Below are 27,930 nucleotides of genomic sequence, written 5' to 3'. Positions count from 1 at the left end.
TTTTATCGGTCCCTCGTTCTCGCTGCAAATCAAAAGGTGATCGAGCTTTCTCTGTAGCTGCCCCAAAGCTCTGGAATGGTCTACCCTTGAGTATTAGGGCTTCTCCATCAATGGATGTTTTTAAAACTAGCTTAAAGACATATTTTTATACCTTAGCTTTTGAGTGATACTGTTTATGTATTTATATTATTTTATTCTTTTTATGTATATATAGTTGGTGTATGTTTTGTATAATTTGTCTGTTGTATATGATATTTGCTTATATCTCCACTCTTTTCTATTTTAAATCATGTTTTACTGTAAAGCACTTTGGATCAGCTACAGTTGTGTTAAATTTGTGCTATATAAATAAACTTTGACTTGACTTGACTACATGTTAGTTTCCATTTTAAATGTGGCTCATTTATTGAACAAATTAGCTATTCTTTTAAAAATTGAGAAAGAAAATGAAGCAATGAACAAAAAGAAACTTCTGTTTGGGACATTTATTACAGAGCATTAAGTAGGGGAGAAAAAGAGTTTTAAAAAATAAATTACATGTGTATAAAAAACTGCAAAGACATTCACATCGCTACAAAAATAAAAAGTGGTGGGATTTAGAATACCTACTGAACATCTCCAAGAATACAGACTCGCATGACTTTTCGATATTTATTTAGCATTAATCATTACAAATACACACATTTCCCTGTGGAAATGAACCACTCCAGTTTCAAAAGAACCAGTGGCTGATCTTCTGCTCATGTTTGATACCACCATTCTCAAATGAAAATGAACATGACATACGGTACAAAATGAATGAAAGCAAGGAGTAACATTGTGTACTGAATGACCTCCAGTAATCAAACACTCTTATTCCTGTGTGAACCGCAGATATGACATAAAGATGACATGAACATGAAAAAAAATAGAAAAGCATTCAGCACATAAATGATTGGTATGGATCACAATGAATGACATGACATATTTCAGTGTGCATTTGAAGGTGTAAAATTGAACAAAACCAATAGAAATGCACATAAGGTGCAGGTTTGTTACTGTGACAGGATTTAATGATGTTCTCCAAGGCCTTGCAGCAACCTACTGCCTCCTAGAGGAAGAGAAACTGATTGCCACACCACACATTTCAGATCAAGACAAACAAAACTATTTAAATATAAAATGAAATAAAATTTGCATTAACAAGAACAATAATTAAAAACGAAAATAATTTAACATTCCCCAATCCCCAAATCATTTAGCATTACGTTCATATTTGTTAAGGACATACAGGTTTTAAAAAAAGACAAATTTTGTTGTGTTTGTTTATCTGTCCGGGGTCAGTAGATGGTACGAGCAGATGCTTTGAGGTGGTAGTTTACAAAACTGATACATCATGTAATTGATCGTCTCACCCAGGTCAATACCAGCAAGGTGATTTTTGTTGTTGTTGTTGTTGCCTCGTTCAAGAAATGCCCAGCAAACACGCATTTATGATATAAACAAACATATGGATACAATAATCGGACAAACGCGGTTGAAAAGAACACACTGCAATTATTTCAGATGATCAATACCATTTCATAAAACAAACAGTACCAAAGTATTGCAGAAATGGAGCAATAAAAACAGAGACAGATTCAGCCCTTTTTCAGATTAAACTGAAGATTTTAAAATGCCCCATACAGTAAAATAAATCAATTTGAAATCCAAACAATAAATGAATGCAAACATGGAAGATTGTAAGATTTACTGTATGAACTTTATGGAGTCCTTTGTTTTAACAGAGCATTTTAAGGTTTGTGTATAACATATCTTTAATGTGTTTACAAACTGTATTACCTTACATATTATTAATTAAAATGTAGAGAAGCCCAATAGACATGCAACTGGTATTTTTTAATAGTAAAATGTTACTATTAATCACTTTCCATTTAAAACTACTTGTTTGTGTGTGTGTGTTAAAATGTAAAAAAAAAAAAAAAAGAAGAAAAAAAGACACCAACCTAAGTGACTGATCAAAACTTCACATGCAACAATACAAACTGTCAGAGATGAAACAAAAGGTGACCGCCTGATATGGTTTAGTGGTTCATTTCAGGAACAACACAAGTAAAATGTTATATTATTTATATATATATATATATATATATATATATATATATATAATATATATATATATATATATATATATTCTATATATAAAGATATTAAACCCATTTGTGATTATTATACACAAATACAAACATAAACATACAGAAACATATTAAAGATATAGATATATAGATAGATAGAAAATTTTCCTTCAAAAACCAAACAAGATATACTGAGACAAGCCTGCAAAAGTTAGGGATAGTTGAACTGCACTGCATAAATTATGCAAATAAATCATATCTGGAAGAAGGAGAGGGATCATCTGCAACATTTCGAACCTTCAGTTTGTTATTTAGGATTTTTTTTTTAAAAATTGCTTTTTTTTTCATAGATTAGCAGCAAAACCATTAATAAGTCAAGCATAAGTAATACTGTTATCTGGCCAATTTTGAGTGATTTCATTGGCAGCCTGATTTGATTTGGATTGCAAAATTTGAACATACAATTTTCAGATAGTCCCAACCTCTAACAAATACTCCAGTTTAAAGCTCTATCATTTGTACATTTTCCTAATGAATGTGCCCTAAATTTCTTTGTGAACAATCAATGCACCTGAGCGCGTTCCAGCCGATTCCCAATGCAATTCTTAGAAATGCGTCATTGCAAATATGATGATGCTGAATAAACCAGGACTTGTCGTTTTCAACAAAAATTGGTAAAAAAATTTCAGGATGGACCAAATCAAAACCTATCTCTGGACACTGCGCCAGGAGAAGTGAACAAAACACAAACGACTTTCACAATGTTTAGCCTTCCTTACCTGAACCCTACCTCGATTCTTCCATGGGAAGAGATATGAAAAGTAAAGATCATGTGTAATTATATATATATATATCTACCTCGATCTATTCGTAAAAAACAAGCTGGCTTGAAATGAAGTTGGATCTTGGATTCTGTGAGCTACTAGAGTTTGGTTTGGTTTGTTCCGCATGCAGCGATGGTTTCCAAAGCGTTCGCATGCAGCCCCTGCCGCGCAGCCTGTGGTGATGATGCGCTGACGACTACATAACAGGACGTCGCTTGAAATCCAATGAAGAGCTGATATCTGTAGGAGAGCCACCAAGTCCATGAAATCATGGAAAAGGTGATGTAAAGAGCCACATTTGGTAGAGTTCAATCACTTTGCGGTCTACTTGATGGCTTAAGGGAATATTGGTGACAAACAGAATTCCCGTGTGGGCGGGGCTTCCACAGTTCCCAGCCTGTGAGCCCCACCCACTAAAAACAAAACAAGCAAAAAAAAAACAATCTTAAGCAGCAGGGGGGAAAAAAGGAAAATCAAAGAAGAGAGACAATGAATCACAATGAATCAAAAGATATCTCTGAGGTGCTAATACAAACTCTCCTTTGCAGGTTTTTGGTGTCTTTTTCGTATCTCTTTTAACAAAATCGTTTAATTTGTTTAAAGGTATCCCTGGTGGTTTAGACATGCGATAAGGAGTATCGGTGGAAACGCTAGGAAATGGCCTCGATCTGGTAGGAGCAGTCATCTGGATGAGCAGTGGGTTTGGCTTCAGTAGTGCTCTTAGGTTTGGGAGGCCAGTCGGGATCCACGCTCAGCTCTTGGGCCAGGTGCATATACCGAGCCTTGGGCACTTTTTTCTGCCGGCAGCAGAGCCAGGAGAGGCATTTTGTTCCAAACATGTCTACTCCTTCCTATAGACACAAATACACACACACACACACACACACACAGGCCAGGGGAAAGTGGAGAAGAGAAGATAACAAGAAGTCTGGTTTTATCATTTCCTTCAAAGGACACAATCCAAACCTGTGATGGAGACAGTAAGCTATAACAAAATAAGATGAGATATTCATTTTCATATGCAGAAACAAAGTCCGAGCCTTTGGTCTGTTTGTACAGTATGTCATGCCTCTGAGCACATGCAAGGGTAACGACTCTTTAAGCTTATTAAAATGAATACCAAAATGCTACTTTTGAAGCTCAAATGGCATTAAAAAAAGAATGTTCCGGGTTCAAATCCATAGCATGCTGACAGTTACCACAGAAAATAATTCGGAGTTTTTAAAACAAGCAAAAGTTGTGTATAAAGTAATGCACCTTATGCGTTAAGGGGTAGGCAACTGCACTGGGATAAATATTAAAGATATACTCAATTATAAAATTGTATACAGAAGACATTAAAATGGTACTTGCGTGACAAAACTATTTATAAAGCTAATAAAAGTAAGTAAAGTATGAACAAGTTAATTCACCTGTTGGCATATTTTGGTATAGAAGGATTAATACAAGTGCTTCAACACAATTCTGAACAATGCATTTCATTTTGTGAACCCATCTGGAGGCCCAGATCCATAGACTTCCAGTGCAACTGCATTACTGTAAACAATTTTTGCTTATTTTTACATTTTAGTGAAGATGATTTTTAGTGGTAATTAAAGGCAGGCCACAGATACTGTCAATAAAGCTTGCTTTGAACCCGGAACATTCCTTTAAAGGAATATTCCAGGTTAAGTGCAATTTAAGGTCTATTATAGCTTAAAGATTACTATATTATAACTTTCTCTATATCAGTGTTGAATACTGAAACTATGAATACCCAACTAAAGCTATAAAAAATCATTTTATGAAACTGTTACATAAAAATGACAATAGCACAACACAGAACTACTAAAACTTAGTACAAAACTACTAAGAACTGAAAGTATAAAAATAAAATTTAAGATAAAATTCAAAATATAAAAAGTATATAGTAAGAAAAAAATGACTACAAACACTGCTCAGTATCTGTATGAGGACACCACAACACGTTTTACATGTGCTTTTCAGATGCAACCTCAAACAGTTAAATTGGTAACTTGCAACCAGAAGTTTATCCAACTAGAAAAGTAGTCCCACTTTAAAAAGATAATTCTAGCAGGTAAAAATGACTGCCTGTGAAAATCAGCAGACCAGACTCATTTTGAACCCCGAACATTCATTTAAAGGAAAAATCGGAGTTATTTACCCTTTAATGTCTATGACAACTTTACTATTCAGTACCGTACAAAAGTTTTTTTTAAGAAGTCTCACCAAGGGCGCATTTATTTGATAAAAAGTAAAAAAAAATTACAGTAAAAATAGTAATATTCTGAAATATTATTGTTATTTTAAACAATGGTTCTAGTCATGTTTTAAATAAATCTAATGTATTCCTGGCTGCAACGAATGGAAGCTTCAAAGGCAAAACAAGCGTAATAAAAAGATATATATATATATATATATATATATATATATATATATATATATATATATACAGATATATATATATATATAAAAACTTGATACCAGAAACGGGACTTTTCATAAAAGACTAGTTGCATAGTACTGCAAATGCTACATTAGTTACACAAAACCAATAGTTCCTCCACAAAAACAAACTTCTTCCCATAGACATTAAGTTGCAAACAACCCGGAAAGTTTCCTTTAACCAAACCATATGCTTAAATCAACACACAAAACACAATGTATCAGAACGTTAGTGCAAGTTTTGCGATTCACCGAGTTAGACATTAAACACTGCTCTGTTTGGCACGTACCTGCACCGTCACTGCAGTTTGAACAGATGCAGAGCTTACACATGTATGCAGTAGTTGCCACTACAGAAGAAGCATTAGAGGAAAATGGGGGGGGAGTGGGGTAATCGTAAATCCCCAGAGCATGACAAAACAAGAGTCCCAACAGGGGGCACTAGAGAGCGTTCAGAGAAATCATGTTGGCGCATGCAAGGCCAAACGTTAAGACTGTGTGCTGCGTGAAAGAGGGAGAGATTAGAGGAGGAGGAGAAAGGAAAGGGGGAAAGAGTGAAAGTGGACACCAGGAAGTGAAAAGGCAACGGTGAACAGAAGTGTCAGATTTTTCCCAACCTGTGGTGTCGGGCCTGCAGGGGGGGCGCCATAGTTGCCCTGCTTGTCTCTGCTGAACACATGCTTCCATAAGATGACGTCAAGCACGAAGGTCTAAAGAATATCGCAGTAGGGCGGAAAGAATGAAGAAAGCTACGGATCACATGGCTAGCAAAAAATTTATGGTCATCATTTGTTTCTGCTTTTTCCTTGTCAAGAGCAAAACTAAATACATTTCTTGAAAGGGCAGCGATTTTTTTGGATTGTGTGTTAGTTTAAGAAAAACAGTGGAGGCAAGAGAATTACGTTATTCTGCATTAAAAGTCATCAGTTCACTGGCAATGAACATACAGTGAGATCACAGGGAGTCCCACTGATTGGCTGTTGTAGTCTAGTGCTCTACTGATTGACAGGTGAGAGAGAACGGCGTGACCTGTAGTAAGTACCAGGAAGTCATCGGGATCTAAACGGCGAAGCAAACAGCCACTATGCCGCTATGATGATTGCTGGCATTTCTTAATCAGGGTGAGGAGCTTTCGCCCAAAGACAAGAACAATTTGACTCTTTCTTTGGGATTCAGAGGCAGGAGCAGCTGCTGATGGAATCAGACACTCTGTACAATACATGGCCTGGCTGTACAGGGTTCAATATAAATGCTGTTTCCTTATCCTGTGGATCAGCCTCAGCAGAGCAGAATTAACTTCTGTACAGGGATGGGAATCATAAGAAATTCTGGCTTCTTATTTTCATTAATGATTCTTTTAGCGCTGTTAGCTACTGATTTTAATTTTGTTATACCATATACATATACTTAACTGAATTACATTTATATTTGAGTGAATTCATTTATAGGCAATGCTTAATAGTTAAATCACACGAATTACAAAAAAAAAGCAACTTATAACAACAAAAATCAGATGTTCAGTTATTAATTCAGTAATTATGACAAATAATTGCCTTTTTAGACAGATGCGTTTGAGACTCATTTGTTCTGAATTGATGGAAAAAATCATAAAAATCTAAATCATAAAAATTCTATAAATAAATCTATTAATATATAAAACAAACATAAATATACAACTTGTGTATATATAACCATGTTTTATATGTTATATAGTTATATAAAGAAGTAACAATTATAGTTACATGAATAAAATAAAAAAATAAAAAAATGGAACGGAACTGGTTCTGAATAAGCACCAGCTTTTTGATTCCCAACCCTATTTGTGTGTCTTTCTGTATATCCCCATCAATTACACTTGAGAGTTTTAATTGGGTTACAGCAAGAGCAGTGTGTTATGACCCTGGCTGAAGGGTCCGCTACATCTGACAGTCACATCCTATAAGAAAAAGTATCATCCATAATATAGTACTGTACTTTCCCAAATATATAAATGAGCTAGCAATACAACTACATAATGATTTAAATCTCCATCCTTGATTTTTACAAAATGATCAGTATATTTTCATACATGAATATCCAAAACAAATAAGGTGGCAGATGTAACAGCCTGATGTTCCCACTTACCTCGATGAAGACAGACACTAGGGTGTTGCCCAGCACGATGCCCATTACAGACAAACGCCAGCTCAAAGGAACACATACGATCTGAGAAGAATGTAGACAATGTAATGAACATCTTAAAACAGACATCGTTTAAAGGTCAGTAAGAAAGAAATTAATACTTTCAGCTAGAATGCATTAAATTGATCAAAAGTGGCAATACTTTAATAATATAAGATAATAATATATTTTAATAACATTAATGACTTCTATTTCAAATAAATGTTGTTCTTCTCAACTTACTATTTATCAAAGAATAATTTAAAAAGCATCATGTTTCCACAAAATTATTATGCAGCAACTGTTTTCAACATTAGACACTTATCTCAGAACAGTCTAGGTTTTATAAGGGCCTGAGTGATAATTATTCAAAGCATAGGCCATATATTATTGTTTCATACCTCTAAAAAATCATAAATTCCAGAGATTGGGACAAACATGATGAAAAACAGGAAAACGATGAGAATTAAAGCAGAGAGTACAAACGGCCCTGAAAGAAGAAGAGGGAAAAGAAAACAGACAACCAGAAAAACGGTCAATGAAGAGTAAGTGAGAAGTGGATTTGCATTTCATCAGTTTTCAAGACAATGTCAGACAAGAACAATTTAATTCCAATATGCATATATTACAATGACATCACTTACATTTCAATTCTATAGAGAAATATTAAGAGGAAAAAAAAAACACTCAAAATTAACGTCTCTAAAATATCAGGATGCAAACATTATATTTATATAACATTCAATGGGAAATGTTCAAAGTGTACTCAGATTTCTTTAAAAAAGGTTCATCCTTACAGTTCTTGTAGCTGGGCTGACGGAAAGGTTTTCCTTTGGAGAAAACAATGGCAACAATGAGGTACTGAAAAGAGGAGACGAAGAAGAGTGTGGTATTCACATCGCTCATGATTGTTTCTTCAGTCTCTTCTTCAGTCTCTTCTTCAGTGGCGTTATCCATGTTATGGGGAGCAGAGCAGTGGTAGAAACTGTGAATTCAAGAAAAGAAAAAGAAAAAAGTGACCGGAGCTGATGTAAGATTAATGCAATTAAGGTTAAGTATGAAAACAATATGAAGACTGTTCAAGTACCACTAATGCACTGCACTCACTCTGGTTCGGAGTACCAGTCCAATTTTTGGATCAAGAAGAAGGCCATGATCTGGAAACCCAGGCAAATGAGAATCTGGGTCAGAACTGAGAAGAGGAGAGGACCTGAGACGAGACCGGAGGGAGGTCTTTGGGCGACAAGCTCCTTCCATGCGGAATTCAAACTCACTGGGAGCAAAGAAATGATACTCACAAATAATCAATAATGTACCTCAGTTTTCATGAGCTCAATGTCTTAGTGTTCAATCTAAATGCTTTCTGACAACATGAAATCAGATTATTTACTCCATCTATTATACTGCATATTATTCTCAAGAAAAGGTTTGCACCCATTAAGATCAGTTTAAGCTGAACAAGAAAGACATTACAGATGATACTCACTAGTGAAGACAATTAAAAGAATAATAGCCATATCGATGAAGAGAAACTGGAAGTCGCCCAGGTTACTGCCAATCTGAAATGCATTATTAACCGATCAGAGTCGTATAAGCAATCTCAGCATGAAGTACGTAATGAATGATATTAAGTCAAGCACAGAAAGATGTCTAATAACTATAATAAGCAGTTCAGTGAATGACAGGGGAACTTACAGAGTAAAGAAGGGCGACACTGAGGCATTGAATAATACTGTACAGAGCCATGAACTTAAACACACAGAAGGAAGTGATGAGAGCCGCTCTGCCCTCCCTGTGGAGAAACAACATGTGTGAGACTCTCAGAAAACAGGATGTTTTGTGAAAAGAACTGCTTTTGAATTCATAACATTCAATTTGTGCACAGCATCCTAACCAGTTTCCACAGAAACCAAGCAATCAACTGTTTCTCACTGTGGTTCATTAGACAAAACCTTCAATTACTCACATTATTAAGTTAATCAAACCCAAAAGAGTCATAGTTTGTTTGTATGGTAATTTCCTCTTTTCCTGACCCTTCGAATTAAACAGGGTGTGGTTTGCCATGCCTATCCTACTTCCTCTTTACTTTACTGTGACTGGGTGGGCTATAAAATAGCCCTATTTATTTATAGCCTTATAAAATATTTTGGACAAAATGCCAATATGGCTGTATAAAATATAAAAATATTAAAATAAGAATATAAAATAAGAAATATTATGACATATATATCAATATGGCTGTATAAAATATAAAAATATTAAAATAAGAAATATTATGACAACAGGTTGTCCAGATGAAGGCCAATAGCAGTCATAGCAAAGATTTATTTATGTATTTGTGTCTTAATTTTTTCCATTTTTAACATTATACCGTCAAGCTTTTATTTTGGCAGAAAAAAAAAAAAAAAATACAAGGAGCCCTTAAAGCTTCTCTTTATAAATAAGTTCATGTGGAGCAGTATTTATTGTAAATGTAGATATTGTGTCGCCTTAGCCAGAGGAATTGTTAACATGTTAATGCAGGATGTCACATGTTTTTGGGTTTCTGATGTCAAAAAAATCTAATGTTAGTAATTTTTAGAAATGCTTTTGTTGGACTGGAGATGTTTTGAGTCTGAAAGTTACTGTGGTGCAATGAATTCAGTCTGAAAACATGATTTTTCTTGAAACAGAGCTGTGCTGTGGTGCAGTTAGGACACCTGATCAGATTGGGCACGCAGGTGATGCTGGGAGTTGTGGAGGTAAATGGAGAAGCCACTGAAGCCTCCAGCTCTGACAGGGAGATCCCAGCATGAGCTCTCTTCAGTGCCTGAGGACCAAACAGACAGGCATCAGCTACACATGACACTTGCAGAATCGTAAAAGACACATTTAAACCTTGAAAGTAAGATTTTAAGGTCTCTCACCCCACAGTCATTCGCGCCGTCTCCACACATTCCAACAAAATAGCTGCAGAAGAGAGAGGTACAAAAAGTTTAGCAAGGGTTTTACTACTACTTCTGAGAAACACTTTGTAAAACCCCAAGTATACACCAATGATTACTATTCTAAACAGACATGTAAATGGAGCTCTCATGGAGTGTGTGTGTTTAATACTCACTCTACGCTTTCTAACGTCTCAACAAGCTGAGTCTTCTGGTCAGGCGCCATCCTCGCAAACACTGTGCCATGAAGCACCAGCTACACCAACAACCATAACACAATAAATACCATATATAATATAACCCATGTGTATACAAATCTTAAACCTTTTTTGTACCTTCTGTAGCAGGTCCTGGAAATGCTCAGTAATTACAGCAAATGATTTGCCGTTCATGGCAAAGTGATACTGTTCCTGAGGTTTCATCTCATCCACAGAATGCCTATCTTCCATAATAATCTCCATCTCCTGCCAAAGAACACAAGTACAGAGAGATGCTTAAGATAATGCTTCTTGAGATTTGTTTTGCTGATTACCATAGATTAATGCATATTGCATGGGGATGTGTACTTCCATTGCATGTATCGTACTGTAACAGTGATTTTGCTCAAGGTATCTGAAAACTGTCAACATGCCACAAATACTGGTGACTGATCTCAAACCATATTAACCCAGAACATTAATTCCCATAAAGCTGCAGAGACTGGGTCTGGCCAGTAGATGGCACACTGACCTCTAGTTTGGTGGGCTTGTTCGAGAGTTTGCTGGGTCTGTCGGCATAGTGCCAGGTGATCTTAGCAGCCTGGCCGTCTTTAGGGGGCAGAGCGTCTGCAATAATGACTCTGTCTTGTGGCTGAATCATGCCGCAGTCTCGTGCCACAGAGATGGCCGTCAGCATGTTGTCACCTACACAAAAGATAAAGAAATGAATAAGAAAACCAGAAAAAAAAAAGCATTCAGAGAGACCATTCAATATACTGGTACAAAGGTACTTTTTTATTAGTCAGTGGACAGAGATGATGTCTGGTGTCTGGCAATGACTCAATGCTCCTCATGATTGTAAGAGTAGGTCTTGTACAAACTCAATCTGCTTACATTCACAATGCTGCATTCAGCCTCGTTTGAACTTTGGAGCGCTTGGCTGGTAATCTGGAGAGCTGAGAATCTTATTAGACGAGATTCCACAAATACCTAATGATTTAAGCTACAAAGCTCCCAGACTCCTGTCTGCCTGCGGCTGGTCACCCTAAACTCCCTTCCATCTTCAAACAACATGGGCATATTCAGCTCCTGATAAGCTAACCAGGTGAACTAACATAAACAAGGTAAGAAGGAAAGAATATTCAGGAGCTATATTAAAGTGACCCTATTATGGATTTTTTAAAATTACCTTTCATGCAGTGTGTAACAGCTCTACGTGAATAAAAAGATCCTGCAAAGTTTTAAATCTGAAAGTGCACCGTGTATTTTCTCAAAAGAAAGAGTCGACTCTGAATCATTGGAATTTTTTATTAATTAAAGAGTATATCGTTTTTAAAAAAATCCCAAGCCGTTTTTCATGTTGAGTGCCTCTAGGTGCCGCTTAAAAATAGTGGTTTCCCCAGTAACCCTGTACAACTTGTTGGTATTTTCCTGTTGGTCTGAATGAAAATGCAAATTCATTCTTTGCCTCTAGGTGCCGCTTAAAAATAGTGGTTTCCCCAGTAACCCTTTACACAAAGCAGTACTGTGCTCACAAATGCTCCTTTATCAGGCATGATGAAATGCAAATGAGACCAATCGGACCAATCACAGAAGATTAGAGTCACACAAAGAAGGGGTTTGGAAAAATGAATCGACTAGCAAATCGTATGTCGTGCCGCTTAAAAAATAGTGTATGTCAAAGCAGTACTGCGCTCACAAATGTCCTGGGGACTCCCAAACCAAAATATGAACCAATCACAGAAGATTACCCAAAGAAGGGGTTTGAAAAAAAAAAGTCACCAGTAGAACAACTCACAGGTTTTCTGAACTGGCATGGACGCAGAAAAAAAAAAGTCACCAGTAGAACATGTAGACCACAGAAGTTATTTTTTCTGTACCTGTGACCATAACGGTGCGTATGTTGGCACGTCGTAGATCTTCCAGCACACCAGGAGTTTCCGTTTTCAGCTTGTTCTGCATAATGATCAAACCCAGAAAATCCATATTTTTCTCAATTTGATCCCTGTAGAGGAAGAGAGACCAAATATAGTTTGACATTAAACCAGAGCACAACATGGTAAATGTTCCACCATAACACTGTAAATTATTTTGTAAAAGACCTTAATTTTGTATTGAAGTGCCAGTAAAAAAAAAAAGCTACATCTTTACCGGTTAATGTTCTGCACTTTGTGAAATGTAAGTTTGGATTCCAGCCGTCTGTGTGCCAGCGCGATGACCCGGAAGCCCTGTTTGGTGTAGTCCTCCAGAACCTCTGCAAAATCCTCTGGTACTGTGGTGCATTGTGAGGAAAAAATACTTCAATCCAACACTGATTTGAAACTCAAAAAAGATAAGATTAATAACCGATGGATTTTTCACTAACCTGTTTCTTTCTTACACAGGCTCGCCACAACCTCTGGAGCTCCTTTCAGATAGGCGTCCATGCGTCTCTGTCCGATCTGTCGGACAACCACGCTCATTCTCTGCAGAGCAGAGGAGAAGGAGAACTGCCGCACAATACCGATCATATATGATTCCTGCAGCATAAAAAAAACAACAGATAGTATGTAAACACCCATATATGTCCATAAAGTTCATAAATGAAATACAAATAATAGCCATTGTACAAACCGAGAGATCATAGAGTTCAGACAGTTCCTGGAAAGAAACAGCAAGATATCAGAACAATGTTTTAAAAAACAAACAATCTAGATTGTAATAAGCAGAGAAATGCTCACCAGGTCCTGTTCAGGTGATGTGACTGTTGGCGGCAGAAGCTGATTGGGTGGTTTTACGTAAGTGAGTTCAATGCGGTCATGGTGAGCCGTCTCCTCTTCTGTAGATTCCACCAATATCTAAAGACCACATATAGACAGAGCGACACCAAAATAAATAAAAACAAGTACAACTTGTTCCAAAACTTGAATGAGAACATTAAAAACGGTCCTCCTGTCACAGCAGACACTGACCCAGCCTATGGCCTCAAACATCTTGAGGTCTAGTGGATCTCCAGAGAGCTGACCCTCAATCTTGGTGAGGGAGTGACAGGTGGCCATGCAGGACACAAACTTGGTTGTTACTAAGCTCTCATCATCTGCTTTTTCTTCTGAATGGTGGAATCTAGGGAAGAGAGATTCTTTGGTCAGAAAAGACACTTTAAATGCCTGCAGTGATGATTCAAAAACAACTGAGAATGTTCTGTTAATCAATTTAATCTTTATTTTATAGTTATGATCATACCTGCCATCTTCTGCTCGTTGGATTCCCCACATGTCCAAGCCATCTTCTGTGAGGGTGCCGGTCTGAAATAATGTAGAGTAACATTTTTTTTTTAAATTAATAAATTATACAATTATAATAATTGTTATATAACAATAATAATAATAATCTGTTTTTCATTATTATTATGATTAGTAGTAGTAGTAGTAGTAGTAGTAGTAGTAATAAACAGTTTATAAAATAATCAATTTTAACCAACAATAGTAATGTTTTTTTTAATAATCAAATATAACATAACTGTTAAATTAAAAAACATATGTATATAAATGATAAATTATTAAATTATTACCTAAAAATAATAATACTGCATAATATTAGACAATGAGGTTCCAAAATGTCACCACAATTTACCCTAGTTTTATGAAAAATAACCAAATTAAATGATAATTTGTGTTTGCTGAAAGTTGTTTTTAAAAGACATTCATAATATTTGACTCGTTTAATTCAGGTTTCACTAAAAGAAAAGGACTTCAGTTTCCCATGTTTACCTTGTCAAAGCACACCAGGTTCAGCTGCCCACAGATGTTGATTCTTTGTGGACTGATGGAGAATATCCCCACTTTCTTGAGGCGCCGCTGAGCATAGACGATGCCAGCTGTCATGGCTGCCGGCAGCGCAGGGGGCACTGTGATAGTAATGATGTCCAGAGACTTGACTATGATGTCCTTTACTGGTTCCTGCAGGATACACACCATACCAGTGAAGGGCACATTTTCCACACTATATTTTTACTCGATTGATTTATTGAACAAGTCACATTTTCCTAGAATTCACATTTAAAATTCTGCTCATCCTATATACACAAATTGTGATCTGTAACCTACAGTTGAGGTAAAAAGTTTACATTGCTCTTTCAGAATCTGCAAAATGTTAATTATTTTACCAAAATAAGAGGGATCATACAAAATGCATGTTACTGTTTATTTAGTACTGACCTGAATAAGATATTTCACATAAAAGATGTTTGCGTATAGTCCACAAAAGAAAATAATAGTTGAATTTATTAAAACAAACCCGTTCAAAAGTTTACATCCCCTTAGTTTTTGTTGTTGTTTAGTGAGTCCCTTGTTTGTCCTGAACAGTTAAACTGCCTGCTGTTCTTCAGAAAAATCCTTCAGGTCCCATAAATTCTATGGTTTGGCAGCACTTGTGTATTTGAACCCTCTCCAACAATGACTGTATGATTTTGAGATCCATCTTTTCACACTGAGGACAACTGAGGGACTCAGTAACTATTACAGAAGATTCAAACACTCACTGGCACTCCAGAAGGAAAAAACATACATTAAAGGTGCACTAAGTGATTTTTGAAAAACGCTTTTGACCACAACATTGGACGAAGTCCCAAAACACGTTTAGCCAATCAGCAGTAAGGGGGCGTGTCTTGCAATGACCGAGAAGAGAGCACTCAATTTAAGTGCACAGGAGGGATATTAGTACTGTAGATTGACTATAGATAAAGAGAGATGGCAGATAAAAAAAAATAAAAAAATAAAAGGAGAAAAATATCAGAGAAATAAACCATTAAAAAGAAGTGTTATGATCAGGTAAGAGGTAGGACCCACTTAAATATCAGAGCAGCTTTCCAGCGGTGGAAAGAACTCAAGGAGCGGGAAGGGCTCGAATCAGATACCGAGTTTGTGTTGTTTTTTCTTCTTTTCTTCTTGATATTTGGAGTAATGTTGATTTTGCTTTGTTTCACACAACTTATATGCTTGTGTGTCATCTTAACTTGTTTCGGCGATCGTCATTGCCATGGTTGGGTACGTACGTGTGGGGCGGAGATTTCAAAATAGGGGCGAGGTCCTGTCGGGGTATGGGTGTGTAAAAAAAAAAAAAAAAAAAAAAAAAAAAAACAACCCTCTATGTAACAAAAAAAAAAAAAAAAAAAAAAAAAAAAAAAAAAACACAGCCGTGGATCACACTTTTAACAACACAGTATTAAGAATCAAATATGTAAACTTTTGAACTTTTTTTTACGTTTTTATAAATTCAACTATTATTGAAATGTAAACATCTTTTATGTGAAATATCTTATTCAGGTCAGTACTAAATAAACAATAACATGCATTTTGTATGTTCCCCCTTATTTTGGTAAAAAAAAAATTAAATTTTGCAGATACTGAAAGGGGGATGTAAACTCTTGACCTCAACTATACAGGTGCATGTCAAAAGAATAGAATATTGTGAAAAAGTTCATTTTTTGTAACTTATTTCAAAAAATTAAACTTTGATATAGCCTAAATTCATTACATGTAAAGTAAAACATTTCAAAAGGTTTTTTGTTGTTTTAATTTTGATGATTAGAGCTTACAGCTCATAAAAGTAAAAAAATCCAGTCTCTCAAAATATTAGAATATTTACATCTGAGTTTCATTAAATGACCATCAATGCAGTATAAATTCTGGGTATCTCTTGTTCTTTGAAACCACAATAATGATGAAGACTGCTGACTTGGCAGTGGTCCAGAAGACAAAGAGTATAAGTGGTCCAGAAGACAAAGAGTATAAGTCACAGAAGGTCATTACTGAAAAGGGTGGCTGTTCACAGAGTGCTGTATCAAAGCATATTAAATGCAAAGTTGACTGGAAGGAAGAAATTGGGTAGGAAAAGGTGCACAAGCAACAGGGATGACCACAAGCTTGAGAAAACTGTCAAACAAAGCCGATTCAAACACTTGGGAGAGCTTCACAAGCAGTGGACTGAAGCTGGAGTCAGTGCATCAAGAGTCACTACGTTCAGATGTCTTCAGGAAAAGGGCTACCAAGCCACTTCTGAAACAGAAACAACGTCAGAAGCATCTTACCTGGGCTAAGGAGAAAAAGAACTGGACTGTTGCTCAGTGCTCCAAAGTCCTCTCTTTTCAGATAAACGTAAATGTTGCATTTCATTTGGAAATCAAGGTCTGGAGTCTGGAGGAAGACTGGAGAGGCACAGAATCCAAGCTGCTTGAAGTCCAGTGTAAAGTTTTCGGAGTCAGTGATGATTTGGGGTGCCGTGACGTCTGCTGGTGTTGGTCCATTGTATTTATGTCTAAAGTTAATGCATCCATCTACCAGGAGATTTTGGAGCAATTTATGCTTCCATCTGGAGATTGCATTATGGCATTACGGAGATGCTGATTTCCTTTCCCAGCAGGACTTTAGCACCTGCCCACAGTGCCAAAACCACTTCCAAGTGGTTTGCTGACCATGATATTACTGTGCTTGATTGGCCAGCCAACATGCCTGACCTGAACCCCATATGGAATCTATGGGATATTTTCAAGAGAAAGATGGGAAACAGTCGATCCAACAATATAGACGAGCTGAAGGCTCAATAGTGCCTCAGCTGTGCCACAGGCTTCCATGCCACACCTCACGGACACTGGAGTATTGAGTAGGGCTTGTCCGAATACACCGAATATTTGAAGCTTTGGAGGGAGGGGGCTGAACATATTCTTCTCTCTAACACCGTGTCTACACCTGATGCAAGGGCCGCGACAAAATACAATAGAACCTATGTTGTCTACACTGGATGCAGAGCGCGACTGACAAATTCCCGAGAGCAAACTACTGCTGCGTTCTGTTTGTGACGTACTGACACAAATTTCAAATGATTTTCAATGGTCACTTTGTCGCGTCCAGTGTAGACAGACTTTAGCTGTTGCGGCGCAACACAACAACTGGTGAGTCCGGCGTAGATACGGTGTAATAAAGGAAGGAATCTCTGTGTGTCTGTCTGTCTGTTTGTTTGCATTTTTATTATGTCGAGAACCATTCATCCAATCGACTTCATGCGTGGCGGGTATGTTGCTGCGGACCCAAGTGAGTGCAGTGTTGCATATTGGTGCAATATGGACAGGTGACATGTTCAGAATTAATAAACGTTTAATAAACTACAGAACAGCGCAAGCCAGAAGCAGTGCGCCTCATGCGGGCAGGGCTTATATGCTCCGAGAACAAACACTGCACTAGTGATACAAAACACACAGTTCTGTTAAGAGCAATACTTTTAATATAGACAAAACTATTATTAGGCTGGGCTACTATACGTTTGTTTCCCCCAAGCAAATTAAGTGCACGTTTTTATCATGTGTGTTTTTATCAAGGTGATTTTTCAAACTTGATGTGCTGTTATGGTAGGCCAGTTTCAAATCGCATATTTGGCACACTGCCTTTGTCTTGTCCTCACTCAATTTATAGTGCTCCCACACAGCTGAGGTCTTGGCATTTTTGTCTTCTCTTCCAGATGAACTGAATCATTATGTTCACTCATGGGCGATTCATATTCAAGGGCGAATGAAAACCGTTCCGCGGGGGATGCCAGGTGTTCGAGAAAAAAATAAAAAGAATTTAAAAAAAGAATATTCGAATCTCAAAACTGAAAATCGAATGCCAACCCACCAAACGAATATTCTAATAATCCAGCCCTAGTATTGAGTGGATAAATGAACATACTTTAAAGAACTTGAGCCTTTCTGTTTTGCAAATCCTTTTTTTTTTTTTGATTGATCTTAGGATATATTCTAATATTTTGAGATACTGGATTTTTGTCTCTCGTGAGCTGTTAGCTCTATTCATCAAAATTAAAACAAAAAAAACTTTTGAAATGTTTTACTTTAAATGTAATGAATCTAGAATATATGAAAGTTTCACTTTTTAAATAAGTTACAAAAAAACAACATTTTTTCACAACAATAAACAATTTTTATAAGACACACCTACACACAAAAGGGATATATATCACAAAAAAACTCCTCTTCCTCCAAAAAAAACAAAAAAAAAAAAAAAAAAAAAAAAAAAACCTCATTTATGATTTTCATGACCAAGGAATAGACAAAGACGATGCTGGCAACGGCCACCAGGCACAGCAGGAACAGGTAGGCGTCCCGGTACAGCTTAAAATCTGTGGGTTTTGGGTACAGGATAGAGCGGATGAGCTGCCCTTTAGCAGTGCTAAAACCTAGAAAAGAAAAACATATATACACAAAATTGTAACTATGGGCTCTGTTACAAAACCTAGTCAGCTGTCTATGTAGGCAGTGCAAACTCAAGGCAGCAACAGATAAATCCCAGAATACATCAAAAGAAAACTTCAGTGACAAAACGGTGGCAGACAAAGTATGTAAAATGTTGCTTAAAATGTAGTTGAAGTAGTTCTGGCTTCTAACCTGTGCGGACCACCACGGCTTTGACCATTTCTCCCGTGTAGTAGCGGGTCTGTATGACGTTTGTGCCACAGAAGAGTGTGTGTCTCTTGTGTTCCTCTGTGCTGTAAATCACGTCTCCATCCCCACCCTTCTTGTCCCGTTGAGGGTTTGGAAGGTCAGTCTTTGTGACTGGAACACTCTCACCTGAATATATGAAATGAGAGAAGAGAACACAGAAACATTTGTGAGACATGCATATCTATTTTATTCACAATAACAATATGCTCAAGCAAAAAAAAAAAAAAAAAAAAAAAACTTAAAATGACAATAATAGCCATTAATAATGACAAAGCAAAACATAAACAAGGTATGTAACATTAGCACATGAAATAAGAGTTTTCAGAGAAGAAAGCTAAAGAAAATTAGATGTATTAACTTAATCATAAAAATCTTAAAAAACAATTGTAATTTAAAATATTTTTTTTTTACTCCATTAGGTGTCAAAAATAGACAATTTTACAAAAAGTAAAGTTACATTAGTGTCAAAAACATTTGTAAAATATATTTTTCTTATACCCCACACAATTTTTTTTTTTGATGAATATACTGTGTGTGTCTATTGATCAACCATTGTAGCAAAAAAAAATTTATAACTTTTTTCCATTCCTGGGATTCTGAAATATTTCAGTCCCCCAGGGTTTTTTTTAAGCAGCGGTTCACCAAAATGAATTGTTAGAACTTTGTCACAAAACTTTGGGATGCCCATTATAATGAATAAAAATAATTATTGCATTTTAATATTTTTAGCATAAAATAATGTCTTATATCTATCTTAAACCAAGCATTTTTTTCATGCCCCTGAGGCACTTCACTGAGTTTGTACTTAGAAAATTATTAACAAAATGTGCAAAGTGTCTCTGATTTTTGGCAACAATGTAAGCATTTATTTGTGTCCCCTTCTTGTAAAAAATATTTTTCTAAAAAAAAAAAAAAGCTAAATATTTTATAAAAAACGGACTTTAAAGTTATGTCCCTCAGTCTGAACTCAGCCCCGTCACATTAACCATTCTACTCCCATAATAATTTAGACTCCACTTATATGTGACATCATTTACTAGAAATGACATCTTTCAGGTCTCTTTAATAGTGGTGCAGAAAATGGTTAGTAGTATCATACTTTTTATTCATATTTTTGAGGCGTTATAGTCAGGGAGGGTACTGTCAAGCTTAACATCTCAACCCCGTCACATAAAATTAAGACGGAAAATTATGAATTTTTCAACATTTTATTTTAATCCATAAGTATATACAATGTACTCATTTCTTTTGTCTTTGGGTTATTATATTTCTCACAGATTTCTGCTCGTTCTAAATCAGATATAGATAAAGTAGCACAGTAAAGATAACATTCATATGAATGCATTAGTGAGAGCGACTGCATGTGTGAATTAACTCTACCTGGCAGCGTCCCTGTACTAGTAGTGAAGCTGTGGGATTTAGTCATTAAGAAATATATGCTTGAACTTTTAAGTTTCTAAGCTTTTTTACTGAGAAATCACAGAACAGTGTTGACAATACATTTCCACGCTGAATGATTCTGTGATGTACGAAGTACTGTCTGTAGCCTATGTGTGTGCGTTACAGTATAGCAGCACATTAGATGCATTAGATTAGCGATTAATTTACCTGTACAATAAGCTGTTTAAAACATGCATTCTCCCATTCAATTTCGAGCATCCAGTAATATAATCACAGATGTTTTGTGGAGTGCTTTCAGAGCATGCATTTATTTGTCATTTTAACTGTTTGGAAACAGCGTAAATGTGGAAGTCCTTCAAAGATTTCTTATCCTGTTGCGCCCTCTATAGGACCAGCTACTAGTCGACGTCAAACTTAAAGCGTCATGACAGATTGAAGTCGACTAGTCGGTGCAACCCCTAGTTATCAGGGACACGTGAGCAGTAGGTAGATGTTTGTTTTATAACAATTTCTGTGTAAAATCCTTTTTAAATCAATCCCATTTTGTCCGTTATGGGGTTGAGGAAAAAAGATGTCTAAAACTGAAAAAATAATGAAAGTGTTTAATGCCTGAGCTGGGAAATTATGATTTTTTGGAGTTTGATATGTGCCTAATTATGTGGGGTATTTAGAAGTTGAAAAATAATTTATATTCTAAGTTGAAATATTACTGAATACCAGGAATGAACCATATGTCTATTGACAAACAATTGCAGCAAGAAAAATTAAATCACTTTTTTTTTGCCTGAAAGTGAAAGTTTATGCAAGTAAAATTTATTTATTTTGTTTGAAAGCTTTTCAGAGTAACATTCATGTTGTTTAGAAAGAAAGAAATATCCACCTTATTTTTCCCGTAATAATGGGTACAGCCATTTATAAATAGAATGTATCTGGCTACCGGTATCATCCGCTTCCAGCTATTTTTGGCTCTACAGAACAGTTAGTTTTGCTACTTGATACTGCAAACTGGTGTTTTTATTTTTATTTTAATTATTTTTATTGCATTATCTTAATTATGAAAATAGGTTTACAGTTTACTGCACTTTATTCTTCTCGTCATTTCCCCACAGCTACTAATGAACTGGAATCTTGCACATTCACAGAAAACGGCTTACTTCTGCGATGAAAAATAAGGTGGATAGGTTTCATATATTTGGACTATTTTTGAGCAATCATTAGGAATATATGATTTTTCCCCAAATCGCCCCTCTCTAATCAACTTTTATGACATCGCATTTGGATGCAGCCTATCACCTGTAAGCATGCTCTCATTAACAATGCAGGTTCCACAGACGAGCACTGCATCACAGGGCATGACAGTCCCATTGCTGGGGATGACGATGACATCGCCAGGGACCAAATCTGTGGACAGGGCTTCCTCTGTTTCTGTACAGTAATAACAGAAGACAAAGAGAGAGAGGTGAAATAAAACCAGTCTGTCTCAGCAGATCACTTATTACCCATGCTTCCTTGCTGACTCATCGTGACTTTGGCCACTGCGCCAGGCTCCCTGATGCAGGCAATCCAGACCTGGAGCAGCACCGTCATTACAAATATACTTAGATGTACTGCAAAAGCATATTCCTAATTCTGATCCGTACCGTTTTCTCCCCTGTAGACTGTAACTCGAACAGTACTGTGTGTTGCCACCATGTCGTGTAGCATTACATATTGCTGTAAAACAAAACAAAAAGTTCATGTGAAGCACAAGTAAACCTTCTCCTGACCAGGCAGCACAGATAATCTAATAGGCATATAAAAATACACACATTAACTGATAACAGACCTCAGTTATGCAATCAGAAATTTAGCATCAACTCGGATACGCCTCTATGCTTGATAACATCTATGCTTGATAACTCTAAAATACAACATTATACTGATTTATTTGTAGAAATAACAGAATCAAAATGACCATATTAGTGTTATAATGTTAGTCTTTAGTTTTATTTTCTTAACCAAGAAAATTTCATTAAAGAGTAAAAACTTTTGCTTAGAAAATGACTATTTATTTATTTGACTTAAGTCTTTATTACAACATTTTATTATTATTAGATTATTATTATTATTATTATTATTATTATGTTTAATTAATTGTGATATTATATTTATTATAGTTTATTCATCCATTTTGCATTTTCTATCTTCTTAATAAAGTATTTACATATAAGTATACAAATATGTGGTATATTATACAAAATAGAATAAGATTTTAATATAGGTTATTTATCATTTAATTAAGGCCAAAACTTGAAATGTATTTATTTACATATACATATATAATATACATGTATACATATATATACATATATATATATATATATATACACATACATACACACACACACATATACATATACACACACATATACATATACACACACACACACATATATAGATATATATATATATATATATATATATATATATATATATATATATATATATATATATATATATATATATATGGGATTTTAGTCTTTTATAAGATAGTATATAATTAATATTTAGTAATATTTCAAATAGTTTATTTAATGGGGAATGTTTGTCTTTAAAATAATGTTTAAAAATACTTAATACTACATTTAAAATAGTGTAGAATGAAAAATTATAGTAGGTATAGTAATAATTATGTTGTATTTTACACAAAATATAATTTTTGTATATATATTATTGGTTAACAAAGGCCAAAATTTTAAATGTATTTATTTTAATATTATTTAAAACACAGAATACAAAATTCATATTATGTATAATAAACTATATGAAATACCATGTACGTCTATTTTGTACAAATAAACAAATACTTTGTATAGTACACAGAACAGCATACAATTTTAACAAGCCATTAATCAGTTACTAGCCAAAAGAATAATCGATGAGCATGTTTACATGCACACCAGTAAGCTGATATCTCACAAATATCAGCTTATTAAAATAACCAGTACATGACTTTATTAATAAATCATTTTTTTTCCGGTTTGTGAATTCAAAATATAATCAAAAACTACATTTGTTGTCCGGTTTATGCTTACGCCGTTTATGACCTTACTCTGATAAAAAAAAAAAAAAAAAAAAAAAAGGGGGGTTACCGCAGTTTACATAACCACGTGTGTTTTCGGCTTAAGAACGTGCATATAAACACACTATTGGTCAACATCTTACAAACCAGTCATTCCAAATTGTAAAAATGAAATCAAAATTTAAAAAGTAAAAAGTTCTGCCCTATATTACTAACTATTCCATTCCTCTCAAAAGACAGCAGCACGTAATTAAATGTTTTGCGAATGCCATTTTAAATGGTTTTACTGCATACCTTTTTAATGGTGTAGAGAGAGGTAGCTATTGATATGACTGACATGATGACTATGGCCATTGCGTAGTAATAGTATTCATCAGTACACCACAGGATAACACTGAAGAGCTGGAAGATGTAGAAAGGATTGAGGACCTGAAAAGGAGAGAGAAAGATAGAGATAAGTATCAGTTCCTTTATTTCAAGTTCCGGAGAAGACATATATACCACAGCAGAGTCAGCAGTGCTGTGTCATGCTGTTCTCCAGCCGGGGTCAGTTTCACATTTCACTCGTACCTCCTTAATTAGCAGCTTGAAAAGAGAAGGCACTTTCACGTCGATTTCATTCAGTCCGAAAAAAAATCTCCTAAAAAAAGAGAAGGAAAATAAATGACACTGACCCAACAAGTTAACTTTATTGTTGAGCCCAGCAATCAACATTCAATTCCAGATACAGCGTCAGCTAAACACGACAAATTCAAAGGTTTCACCTGTACTCCTGCTGATTTTTGTTGAGCCCGGCGCTGTGCTTTGAGTGAATGGATGAGCAGGTCATGCTCAGATCTTCCAGGCCTCTGTAGAACAGTGAAGTTTTAGGGATCCACAGAGCAGAATTTACACAAATCATCAGATTCAGATGATAAATGGGTATGTTTCCTTACGTCAATACTTCAAAGTTCTGAATGGAGTCGTTCCAAAAGTATTTAGTGCTGTGGAGGGTAAAATAACGTTTCTGTAATACAAAAGAGAAAGAAAAAGATATTTACCCACTAAAGATAAAGCCTAACTATATTGTTTGCAAGTTCCAGAATTTGTGGAAATGCAGAATTGAACTATATGGGAAGGATGGGATGGATTTGATGCGGATGATACCGGCACATGCTGGTCCTCTGGATTCCTGCTGATTTTCCCAGAGGCGGAGTCAGAGGGGTTGTGGGTGTGGTCACTGGCCTGAGGGGAGGCGGTTTGAGAGGCCAGGTTGTCATATGGGTCCTTCCCAGGGGCCAGCATTATCCGAATCCTGGCTCGAAACCAGCGCTTGAACTCATCCTATGGACAAACACAGAAACAGATTATACGCAAACACATCTTAATGGAAAAAAAAAGTTGCAGACAAATTAGAAAACTTAGCATTGTAATGGTACACAAACTGTACCGTTACACACCAACATTAAAGAACTCCATGCTGATGATTGGCTAAAAAATAAAAGGGTGTTTCAAGTGACGGACTCGATTGCTAGCATTCATGTTACAACACAAACAGATTTACAGCACACCACTGCACTATAATTATGACTGGCAGCCATTCACAAATGCTCTGCCTCAAAGATGAGGGTTATTATCTACCACTGAACAACAGGACATCTGAAGCATTATGTAATTCTTAAAGTCTATTAAGTCTTAAAACTAAAATCCTAAAGAATATCAGGGTGAAGCATTTGAAATACTAAGTGTTATTAAACTCTCCTATATGAAATCAGGCAAAAATGTGCACTGACAGAGCAAAAGGTGAGAAATTTCACACGAAGGCACATTTGATACTTGTATTAACAAATTTTTGTGAAGTTTTGCTATACATAATTCATCAGTGCATTTAGGGAAATTCCTGTCTTTTTATTAAACTAATATTTCAAAATGTAATTGTATTTATAAAATAGAATAAAAATGTATTCTGTGTTCAATACACAAATTAGTGTATATACAGTGTTGAGGAGTAACTAGTTACATGTAACGGAATTATGTAATTTTAAATTCAAAATAAACGTAACAAATCAGTTACAGTTATTGAGAAAAAATGTGCAATTAAATTACAGTTTCTTATGAAAGTGTCAACGATTACATATGAATATTTCACACATTCAGATTTGATTGATTACTTTCCCGAATTGCATTGACTGCTCTAAAATATGAGACACCAATGATTCACTAGTTAAGGATACAGAATAGGACATATTCAATAACAAAATTTAATTTCCTATTTGGATCTATGTATATGGTTTATTTTTTAAGATTAACTGTTTTTCTAAGGCACTGTTAGATGCCTGTGTTTCCTGTCATAGCTATGCAAGTATTTGATTTCAAAAACAAAGTATCATAACTATGAAACTATATCTTATGTCTTTAAATCTGTATTTAACCTCAGAATGATCTCAAGTAAAAAGAAGTGCTGAAGTCTGATTTTGTGTTGGCTGTGCTTTAAAATTCAATTATTACAATCTTAATTTAAGTGATGAAGGATTTTGAAAGTCTGACAGTAATCAGTGTTGACTACTACTGGTTAATCCTGTCTGCTTTGAATGTTTCAAAATGATTAAAACATTCATTAGAAATTTAGAAAAGTAATCAAAAAGTAGTCAAATTTTATAATCCTGAAATCTGTAACCTACTGTAATACATTTCCAAAGTAACCTTTCCAACACTCTGTTTATATAGTGTACAAAAAATATACAAAATAGCATAGAATTTTAAAATTGACCATTTATCAGTTTATAGACAATATCTGAAAATTAATTATCAACTGATCTAAAATATCTTAGCATATTCAGATACTATACGGATACAAAGACATGTTAATATGAGGTGTAAGAGAGCCCAAAAAGTTTTCTTGAGGTTTAATACATACAGTGCTTCGTAAGAGGGCGACGTCTGCGTCTCTGACGGTGGTCCGTGTGCAGGTGGCCTTCACACACCATTCAGGCATCCAATATAGCACTAGGAAGAGAAAACCGCCTGTACAGAGACCACACAAACCCACCAGAACCAGCTTCCATCGGCACAGCCGATACCCGCTCAGCTCCTGGACAGAAAGAAAATCAGCTCGTGTGCCTTATAAGAGAAAAGAAGCAAAAAACAGAAGGAGAAACACACCATCTCATCATCCAAACCCTTGTTGACAATCTTCAGATCTTCCTTCTCCATCCACACACACACACATACCACAATAAAAGCTTGTGTGTGTGTGTGGTTCAGTAAGGATGGTGTGAGGCCCAATAACAGCTGTTATGTGTGTGTGGATGTGTGTGAGGCCCAATGTGTGTGTGTGTGTGTGTGTGTGGTGACAACAGTACGGATGACCACATGATGGCACCAATAACAGCTGTTAGAACCATTGTGAGTCACGACCTGAGCACTGTATTGAGACAACCTGAGATGACCTGAGAGAGCCAGACACATGGCAATCATGTGCACACACTACACGACGATAAAAATCATAAACAAAAACACCCTGAAATTCAAAATCCTCATAAAAAAAACTGAGAGACACGCTGAGAGTGTTCTCAGACACACATGAGAGCCAGACAACAGCTGGCAAACCATCAATACAAACCTAACAACAAAACACACAACAAAAAAACGTTACCAGTCATAAAAATTAACTTTTACATAAATCAATTAATTTTAAAAAATAATTAGATAAAAATTTAAATCTTCCAAAATTTTTTAATAAATAAATAAATTAGACAATATTTTGCTGAGAAATTAACTTTTCCAATAGGTTTTAATTGATTTTTACCTTTTATGTGCCTTTTTTCCTTCATAAGGTTAATTTCTTCTAACATAACTAAATGTATGCATCATCTTTTGTGTCAAATTCTTTAAATCAATACATTTTAATAGTAAGACACTGTTACCAATCAAATGAAATCAGGATCAACGACATTTGTGTTTGCAATGCAGAGGTGGCTCAGAATCTGCATCTGAAGTGGAATTTAGATGCATTTACACAGAATTAAATGCAGGAGATGAATGCATTTAACCTGCAGTTACAAATGCATAAATAATGTTTTGTTAAAACAACAACAACAAACAAACACGTTGAATACTGATATTTGAAATGATTTTGGGAGGATGGCGAAAATAAAATGTAAACCTAAAATCGCCAGTAGGTGGCGGCAAAACACTGCATGAGTGAGTCATTGAGTCATTCATTCAAACGATTTGTTCAAACGGCTGATTGATTCAGTAACGAAACAGTCGTGTTGCTCAAAGACGCAAAACAGTTTGCTGTGGCTTTGTTTGAAACTATTTTCGTTGATGAAATAGAACAAAAACAGTTACAG

At 35.5% G+C, this 27,930-nt stretch overlaps 1 protein-coding gene across 2 annotated transcripts; it reads right to left on the bottom strand.

Moving 5' to 3' along the window:
* Window positions 1-2,252: 2,252 nt before the first annotated feature.
* Window positions 2,253-26,788, bottom strand: LOC109098708 (polyamine-transporting ATPase 13A3-like). 2 transcript variants are annotated; one of them, XM_042733898.1, is made up of 32 exons: window positions 26,738-26,788; window positions 26,493-26,666; window positions 24,743-24,919; window positions 24,532-24,602; window positions 24,361-24,444; window positions 24,167-24,236; window positions 23,891-24,025; window positions 22,176-22,248; window positions 21,829-21,960; window positions 19,078-19,260; window positions 18,712-18,869; window positions 14,414-14,602; window positions 13,887-13,948; window positions 13,616-13,766; window positions 13,385-13,501; window positions 13,278-13,304; window positions 13,030-13,183; window positions 12,816-12,936; window positions 12,545-12,669; window positions 11,197-11,369; window positions 10,803-10,931; window positions 10,644-10,723; window positions 10,450-10,492; window positions 10,243-10,352; window positions 9,239-9,335; window positions 9,030-9,102; window positions 8,651-8,816; window positions 8,341-8,528; window positions 7,945-8,033; window positions 7,508-7,588; window positions 6,001-6,093; window positions 2,253-3,789 (listed from the first exon to the last, which is right to left on the bottom strand). In XM_042733898.1, exons 1-32 carry the CDS (start codon window positions 26,786-26,788, stop codon window positions 3,589-3,591), a joined length of 3,777 nt encoding a protein of 1,258 aa, XP_042589832.1. In that variant the 3' UTR covers window positions 2,253-3,588. The 2 variants fall into 2 exon arrangements, with proteins under 2 accessions (XP_042589832.1, XP_042589833.1); XM_042733899.1 differs by lacking the exon at window positions 6,001-6,093.
* Window positions 26,789-27,930: the final 1,142 nt, after the last annotated feature.

Source organism: Cyprinus carpio, chromosome B11 (assembly GCF_018340385.1).
Source record: "Cyprinus carpio isolate SPL01 chromosome B11, ASM1834038v1, whole genome shotgun sequence".
Lineage (NCBI taxonomy): Eukaryota > Metazoa > Chordata > Actinopteri > Cypriniformes > Cyprinidae > Cyprinus > Cyprinus carpio.
Note: the sequence above shows the minus strand (reverse complement) of the source record. Positions and strands in the feature narration are given on the sequence as shown.

Coding starts and splice junctions, on each gene's coding strand:
- LOC109098708 (XM_042733898.1), bottom strand. CDS start 26,788: ATGGAGAAGGAAGATCTGAAGATTGTCAACAAGGGTTTGGATGATGAG. Junction 10,353..10,449: donor ACGGCGCGAATGACTGTGGG/GTGAGAGACCTT, acceptor TTTGGTCCTCAG/GCACTGAAGAGAGCTCATGC. Junction 8,529..8,650: donor GACTGGTACTCCGAACCAGA/GTGAGTGCAGTG, acceptor TTGAATTCACAG/TTTCTACCACTGCTCTGCTC.